The 8,356-nt window shown below is 46.0% G+C and overlaps 1 protein-coding gene across 1 annotated transcript in view; it reads right to left on the bottom strand.

Moving 5' to 3' along the window:
• Positions 1–412: 412 nt before the first annotated feature.
• The window catches only part of LOC101848637, a gene marked incomplete in the record, with an annotated part of 20,655 nt that continues 12,711 nt past the window's right edge, over positions 413–8,356 (bottom strand). The window contains 2 exon segments of the mRNA XM_013087887.1: positions 413–4,547; positions 6,606–6,932. Of these exon segments, the coding sequence (XP_012943341.1) occupies positions 1,189–4,547; positions 6,606–6,932 (3,686 nt within the window).

Raw genomic sequence — 8,356 nt, 5'->3', positions numbered from 1 at the left:
CCCCCCCGACTGAAGTTTCCTAGGCCATTCCCAAAGGGGGACCATTTCTCATTCTAATGCACAGTAGCATTGTAAATGGGCTGATCCAACGCCATGTGCCTGAACTACAACAGGGAACAGCTGCCTTTTCTTTCCTAGTCCTTACTATCGTCATCCTCTACTTCTTTTGTATGTTTGTCACTCTCTTGTGACCTGCTATTTTGGGGTGCCTTGATAGTCAAAGCAGACCTTGTGCTATTAAAGCTAGAGAGGTGAGCAGAATAAGTCTGATTCCCTGTAAGGACTTTTCAGTTGACATCCACCCCTTGGCGCTCTTATGACCTTATGCGGTTGCGAGCGCCGTAAAACCTCTACCGGTACTAAAAAGACCCCAGCCTCCTTCAATCGCAAATACATGTATCTTTAGTTCTGCTAGACATAGAGATAGATGGGTATTTTTTATCCGCAAGCAAATTATTATGCTATAAAATGATACCATGATAGCCCCATATGCCGCAAAATTATCGAGCACCTGATTCCACGCGTCCTGACACATATTAGTTTCCTCACTGGCGCTGCAAAAACAGCTCATCGACGTGGGAGTACACTCACTTTCTCTCCATTAGAAATATAAAAAAAAATACCAAGTCTGCTTGTTTACACAGAGGTCCATGTACAGTACTTTAAATTGTTTTCCATTGTTTCAAGCATATAGGCCTACATGTAATTACACTTTTTCGAATCTTTCATGAGCATTAGAAAAAGGGCAGTCGCCATGTGTTCCTCTATTCTTTTGTTGCATGTACAAGAACTTCTCGGTTATTAAAATTTCTCTTCCTCTGTGGGTTTTTTTCCCTAAACAACTTTGTTACCACCTCTCAAAGTGACCAAACGTTATGAAAAAAGGCCTATGAAAATGTGGACCTATCCGACCATTAGTTTGTGAGGGAATAATGTACGCTTTGAGCGAAGAGGCTTTAAAAGTACATGTATTCTGTAACTACGTGTATCTCAAGTCGGAACGTGGATTGAGCCGACAATGATAAATAATAATTATTATGTATCAACACAACTTTCAAACTTTTCTACTATTGACCATTAGTTCGTCCTGCTGTCGATGCCTTATGGGCTTATGTTCTGTATGTGCCACCTCTTGTTGACACGTGTTAAGTTTTGTTCCCTTTTCGAAACGCGCGTTGTGCTCTGCCATTATTGACACATATAACGTGCCCTTGGGTGGCGTGGGTAGGATTTTGTTTTCACACTTCGCGTGTCATTCTTGCTGTTGCTGCTGTAATGCTGATGGTCTTGAGGCGTTGAGATTTTGTGTGTACCCATTTTCTGCTTGGTGGTGGAGGAGATAACATGCCCACGCGTATATCTCAAGGCCGGGATTACAGAGCAGCCTTGATGACAACTGTCTACTCCCTTCAGGCATGAGCTGCTATGGTTGTCCAAGTACTTAATGACCCCCGATGGCTGACGGGATTTATGGGCGGTTTGCGGGTGCTCTCCAGTGACCACCGTTACTTTCTCTTCTGCATGTTTCGAGCCTACCAGGGAGCTACGGGGCACTCGGGGTCCAGTATTCTTCAGAATTCCTCTGTTCTGAGAGCCGTTGCCTTCTAACAACACATCTTTGGGACAGACTTGGTGTATCTCTTGTGCAGCCTTTGGTGGCTGCCCTAGGTGGCGTTTACAGTTTCGGAACAAATCTCCACGGCGTATGAATTTCTTTGGGGTTACCTTCTCCCTCTGGGTACCTTTCGTATGCGCTTTGTCAGCCGACTTAATTTCTCGTGGGTGTCTCATTCGTGTGTTGCGGTATATTACCGGACCCGTCTTGTCGCGTTCTACGCGAGTTCGAATATAATTTCTCTCTCTTTCTCCTCCCTCTTCCTGGTCTTCCTCTTCTGTTGAATTATCTCGTCTTCGTGTCCCCCAGAACAGAGAGGAATTGGACTGCCTCCCAGCTCGGCGTTTCCCCGAGAGATAGGGCTGTGAAACCGAATGCCTGTTACTGTAGCTCAACCTTCTGCGCGGGCTGGCGTGGTCTGTGATGTTCCTCTCCGACCTGGGCGTGTGTGTGTGTCTACGGGAGGCGCGCTCAGAGTAGGCGTGTAGACTCTGCGGGTCTCGACTACGTCCGCCGGCGTCGCTCTCCGACAGTCTTCCCGTGGTGGAGGCGTAACCGTCGTCGTCATAGGCCTGGTTCTCATCTTCCTCATCGTCATCGTCAATGTCGACATCGTCGCTCCTCTCTGAACCGCATTCGGACTCCCCAACGCTTCTGGCGTCATCATCACTATTGTTCTTATCATTGTCTGCGCTGTCGCTCTCCGCGGAAGTGTTCTGGGTGTCGTCGCTGACGTCATCCTCTGACAAAACTTCGAGCACACCGCTGCTGTCAAAAGTGACAGACTTTCTCATATGTCTATCATCAAACTCAAGGTTGTCTACGGTCTCCCTGACTGCCCTCCTCTCCCTCTTCTGCTGTGGATGCTGGCGACTCATTAGATATCTAGCATAGGTCCTACAACCGTTCCTGTCCTCTCGGTTTCTAGGATACCGCTGATGAGCCTGATCCATCTCCGTCTGTCTGCTTTGATTACTCTCCCACAAGCCCGTGTCGCCAGCAGGGGGTTCCTCACTGTCCCCTGACTGCCCGTCTGGGGACGAACCTACAGACTCGGACGCCAAGACCTCACCACTGTGTGGATAGCGTGTCATCACTTCTCTCCGCGTGCCCTGTATCGTGTGCAGTGACGCATCACTGTGTCTGCTGTAGGAATCAGGCAGTCGCAGTGTGGAAGCTTTCGACGGTTCATGGGACAGGCGACTGCTACCTCGAGTGTTTTGGTGATACGAGACTGAGACATTAGGCACTGTCCTGGAGACACGAGGGGGCGCCAGTATCCCACCTTGGTATGGCATATCATCGTAGGTTCGCCGTGGAGTCTCGTCGAGCGTGTATTGTTCGCGAGGGTTGTGCGAGTGCCATCGAGGCGACGAGGCACGAACATGATCTCTCTGCGAGAAGGACGAGCCGTCTAAGGTAGGAACAGATGATCCACTCGTCTGTGGCTGGGGGAGTTGTTTTCCTACAGGAATATCGTAACTTTCTCCCCGGCTGTCAGAGGCGAGTTCAAGGTGAGAAGGTTCTCTGTACATACCAGTGGAAGTGTCTCGGTACAATCCACTTGTAGCGGAACGACCGGATTGTACCGTCTGCCGTGGTGTAAAGCTAGAGTGTTCATGTAGTATACCGGGTGCTTCTCGGTTCAGTCCTTGGACTGAACTGGACTGTAAAGCTAAGTGTCCGGAAGGAGGAAAAGTCACGTGATGTACAGGCACCGACTGTTGCTGACCTAGTCCAGCAAAAGAGTTTCTAAGGTGAGAGAGGCGAGTGGATCGCCCGCCGTCGAGACTGGCCCCGTAAGTCAGGCGAGAGTCATTGCCGTCTGACCGGTGCGGAAAACCTGGGTGATTGTGATGCCCAGGATTGTATTCCTCGGCGTATCCGCGGTCTTCTCGGTACTTGCCTCTATCTTCCGTCTGCACAGAGTCATGTGTCATCTCGCGTACTTGAGTAGGCTGGAGGTGGCTGCGCTGAGAATTGGGGTCGTTCTCAGGCGGAAGTCGGTGGTTGTCTGCTAAATGATCGACGTCACGGACAGAGCCAACAATCCGCCGTGGCTCGGGCCGACCTCCCGCACTCCGCCCCGTGTCCTCAACGGTTACTCTTGGCGAGCCTACAAGCAAGTGATGGATTGGAGAGACATATCCAGACACTTGTGAACGGGAAACTGGCGCAAATTCATCACTATACGTCTGCGGCATGACGTTACTCCTCTCGCTTCTCATTGGAGGGTAGTCCCGTAAGTCTTGTGAATGATCTTCATAAACCTGCAACCTGGCGCTTTCTCTCTGGTTTTTCGCTGTAGCACTGTCTACATAGTGTTGCGTTGCATTACTATCCGAATCTTCATTCATTCTTCTCTGCTCCGCGTAATTTTCTCCCCCATCGTCCCGTCTATGTCTTTGCAGCATGTTGTTTCCTTTTTGTTCTTCGAGCCTTAAATGATCTACAAATGTGTGTGTCGTGGGGTCGTCCCTGGTCGTTATTATTGTTGAATGTTCTTTCCTTGGGTGTTGTTTATAGACTGTGTCACTCTGTGTTCTCAACAGGATATTATCTCTCTGTGCCTTAAGTCTGGGGTAGTCTCTATACATACCCATCGTAACTTCACTTCTATATTTTGGAAAGATTCTATCGCTTCTATTTGTGTGCGTCCCAGCAGCTCGTCCTTGAGGGCTTGTCACTTCATTTTGTTCATATTTTTGATCGTCATCGCCACTGTAAGACCTCACACGACTCGGCATCTTTCCACTATCTTCCCTGAGATGGACGTGGTTGTTTGAGGCTGGCCACGTTCCTCCCTGTCCCTTGATCTCTAGCTCCTCACTCTCATCAGAACTGGAGTGAGGTCGACTGAGAACGCGACTGAGCTGCTCCCCACGACTGTGCTGGCGAGATGAAGATTTGTGCTGGGGCCCCCGTGAGGCTGCTGTGGACATTGAGCTGGGATCAGGACACCATGTTGTTGTTGAAATTTAACGTCCTACGTCCTGATATAATGTTGTGACTTAATGGACGTCCTGTGGTATAGCGCTTAAGCACTTCGCTGGTGCACTTAGAAGACGTGACATCCTTTCCTTTGTGGGAAGGTTTTTTTAATCGAGTATCTCCGTCTGTCTGTATCTATTGTCCTTATCCTTCTTCCCTTTTTTTGGTGTTTGTCACTCTCTTGTAATACCTCTAACATTCAACATTATATCGTGACCTTTTTGAGTTGCAAGTGCCTTAACTTAAGACTCTTACTAAAACTTGTGTCTGTTGCAATATTGTATTTCTCTCAGCCCGAGATGGCCCTGCCTGACAGGCAGGCTCGAAGCAGCCTGGGTCCTAGACGATCTAAACTGTATTTATGGGATTGTCAAACATCCAGAAGTACAATTAGGCTACAATAATAATTGTAGGCCCTTTCGAAAGCGGGGCTCTTTATTGAACATCCTCATCCCTTCTGAGGATGTTTGGCTGAGAGGAAATGTGTCATCCAAGAACGAATAAATCTTTCGGATCCCTTTCGGGTTCAAACCTTGAGCTTACTACATGCAGTCGCAAATCACGTTCGTTCTTACAATGTTAAACCACCTGCGTTTAGATATTATTAGACAGTGTTGACAACAAAGAATACTCGAATTTCTCCACACGACGTCCGTCTCTCTATCTACATTTCATTTGCGTCTGTCTATCATTTCGGTTACGTACAAAGTTGTCCTTGTCTGTGTTTATGTATATATCTCTGCTTGTCTCGGATCTACACGAGGCCAGTACTATCTGTGTCGATCTCTCGGTGTACTTTTAGAGAGTTTGAACGCTGCAATTTGATCATTGATGGGTGGTTGGAGGGCACCGCTGGTAGGTCCTAATTTTTTAATTTCCCTCTATTGTTTCTGTCTGTCTTACTTTTTCCCCAGCATCAAATGACCATTAATTATTGTGTCGATATGCTTCTCTTTATCGACACAAAAGAAAACTCAAACTGAGTAGTCAAGGTCATCAGGGGAGGGATCCTCTCATGTAGGGCAACTTAGAAGGAATAAATAGCTACTGGGATGCAGAGAAGAGCTGAAAAGTTGACTTAGAGGATACGTAATATTAATTTCAGAAGAGAACTTTAAGGGACAAGTTGGGACTGTTGGTGACAAAGTCAACTTGCACACGAAAATTAAAGATTTGGGGGACGAGGCTCAGGTTTTTATCTTTTTCAAAACGTTTCCTCACAGACCACATCCAGGGTAAACTGTTTAATATAGGTACGTTTTACGCCCTTATCGACACAATTTAGATAATTTAGGAGGCGGGATTCCGACCTTGGATACCAGGGTAACCCAAGCTGAGAAGGAAACAACATCCCAGATGACAGATTCTCGTTACAAATGTTTTCCCACTTGGGAATCGAACTTGGGTCTCCTGCGTGCGACAGCGAAGTGCCTAACCACTGCAGCACACACGTCAGTGGTTTAGATTTAGAGTGGTTGGAGACACCAGTGGGGGGGGGGGGGTCCTACTTCTTTTCTTTCTCTCATTTTTTGTTTGTTTCTGGCTCCCCGTCTTGCTTTTTTGCGCACACTTAATCACCGTTACAGTTACTGTGTTAACGTCCATCTCTTTATCAATCAAACTTCTCGAAGTCTTGTATGGAGATCTGTGGGCCCACAGAGGCAACGACACCGATGCAAAATAACCCACACATCTGACACCCAAAAGAGACTTCTTCTTTCCTATCAAACATCTATCGTCCTTATCCCCCTTCTTCTCTTTTATGTTTGTTACTCTCTTGCAACACCTCTAGTCTCCAGGCGCTCAAATGACCTTGTGCAGTTGCGAGCGTCGTAAAACCTCTACTAATACCGCACACAAAAAAAACCATGCCAACATATTAAATACACTTGACACCTCAGAGAAATAAATCCGCTGATGTAAAGCACACATTTGACACCCAGAAGAAACATAACAAATCCATCAACATAAACCACACACGTTATAATAATATACGCACCTCTTTTGCTGCTCCTCGATCGAGTCGATCGCTCCGGGTACGACGAATGTGGATTGTGCCTGGAGACAAGCTCGGTCATTTTGCCAGCTGACGACACCTTGTGGTTGGAGTTTTTCTCTGGCGAGCGTCTAGATTCTACGTACGGAAGAAGTTGCTCTTTCTCCCCCTCCTCCTTTTCCTCTTCCTTCTCCCTCCCCTCCTCTTCATCTCCCCCACTCTCTTGTGCTGTTAGTTCTTCGTGCGAAAGTCTTTCTTCCACCCTGTGTGACTTTCTAAAAGGCCGAGAACTCATTTTGGAAAACGTGGACGATATGCTTCGATGTTTGCCTGCCTTGCAGAAAGTGAGGAACAATGCCATTTACTTATTTAGAAAAGAAACAGCTTTACCGTCATAATAGGAAGAAACATGTCAATTGTTCATTGTCGTGGGGTGTGCAAAATTGAACAATACTTGGTGTTTATTACATACTACTAATACCACAGTTACAAGTGAAGACAATGAATAATTCGTCACGCTCATAAGATGCATGCCTAAATCATTTTTAGACATTTTGAGAAAATGAGAAAAAAAGCTTTCTTTCACTCCATTGATTTTATATTTCAATAATTAATTCTTTTATCCAAGTGAATTATGTCAAGCTGGCTCTACTCTTCATATCACAACCGAAAACTCCAAACCAGCCAAAATGAGTTAGGCAATTATTTTGTGAGCATGTAAATCTTTTTACTATTATTATTCTGTTAGAATAAACATTTGGTTTATAATGGAAGATACTCATGTCTGAATCATGTGTCATCTGGAAGATGAAATAAAAGAAATTCTTGGCCATGTATAATTTAGTTTCAGGCAATAATTTCAATAGATAGGCCTACGCAACTGGGCGTTTTTAACTCTATACTCTAAAGGATGCAGTGGTCCGCCGATTTGGCTTCTTTTTTGGGATATCAAGGTAAGCTGCTACTACTTGTCAGTTCTTTACTCTAGACCATGCGTGTGAACTGGATTAAGTGATTCCGAATATTATTCAACATGCTTAAAAAGGAAAATATTTGGGTAAAATCGGTTTTTACACCCAAATTCTTAAACGGGATACTAACCGACGCTGTAGCATAATGTCACATAAATCATTAGATGCAATCAATCCTTCTGTCTGAGCTGGAAACTATCAATCATTTTTTATCAACTCACCGCCGGCCACATTCAATGTCAATTAGTGGGTGGACTCGCTGGCCTAACAAAAGTTGCCCGCGGCTCATAGTTTGCCCATGCTTACTCAACACTACCAATTCTCTGACAGAACTGTCTCAAACTCAAAGTAACAAATCTTTACCCAAGCAGAGACGAGTTTTCACTGACAGTAAACCAGTTTGCTGACAAACTTGACCAACGCTGGACATTCCAAGTTTGAATCTGAATTGGTGGTCCGGATTTTCCTTGCCCCTCCCGAAAGTTTCCCCCTTTCAAACCAGATGTGTCCTTATGAAGGCATCCAGTGTTTCATTTTCGAATCGACAGCCTTTATGTTCCATCGCAAAGCAATCTAGAGTAGGCCTATCTAGCCCGCACTGGTCCTCCGTGGACACAATACGGTGGAGCCCCAAAGAAACACATCGATATGATAACGGTTTTCTGCTAAACTAAAAGAAGGATAAAAGCAACCGACAGAGTCTCTCTCTCTCTCTCTCTCTCTCTCTCTCTCTCTCTCTCTCTCTCTCTCTCTCTCTCTCTCTCTCTCTCTCTCACACTTGTT

Source organism: Aplysia californica, unplaced genomic scaffold (assembly GCF_000002075.1).
Source record: "Aplysia californica isolate F4 #8 unplaced genomic scaffold, AplCal3.0 scaffold00022, whole genome shotgun sequence".
NCBI lineage: Eukaryota > Metazoa > Mollusca > Gastropoda > Aplysiida > Aplysiidae > Aplysia > Aplysia californica.
This window is presented reverse-complemented; position numbering and strand designations above follow the sequence as displayed.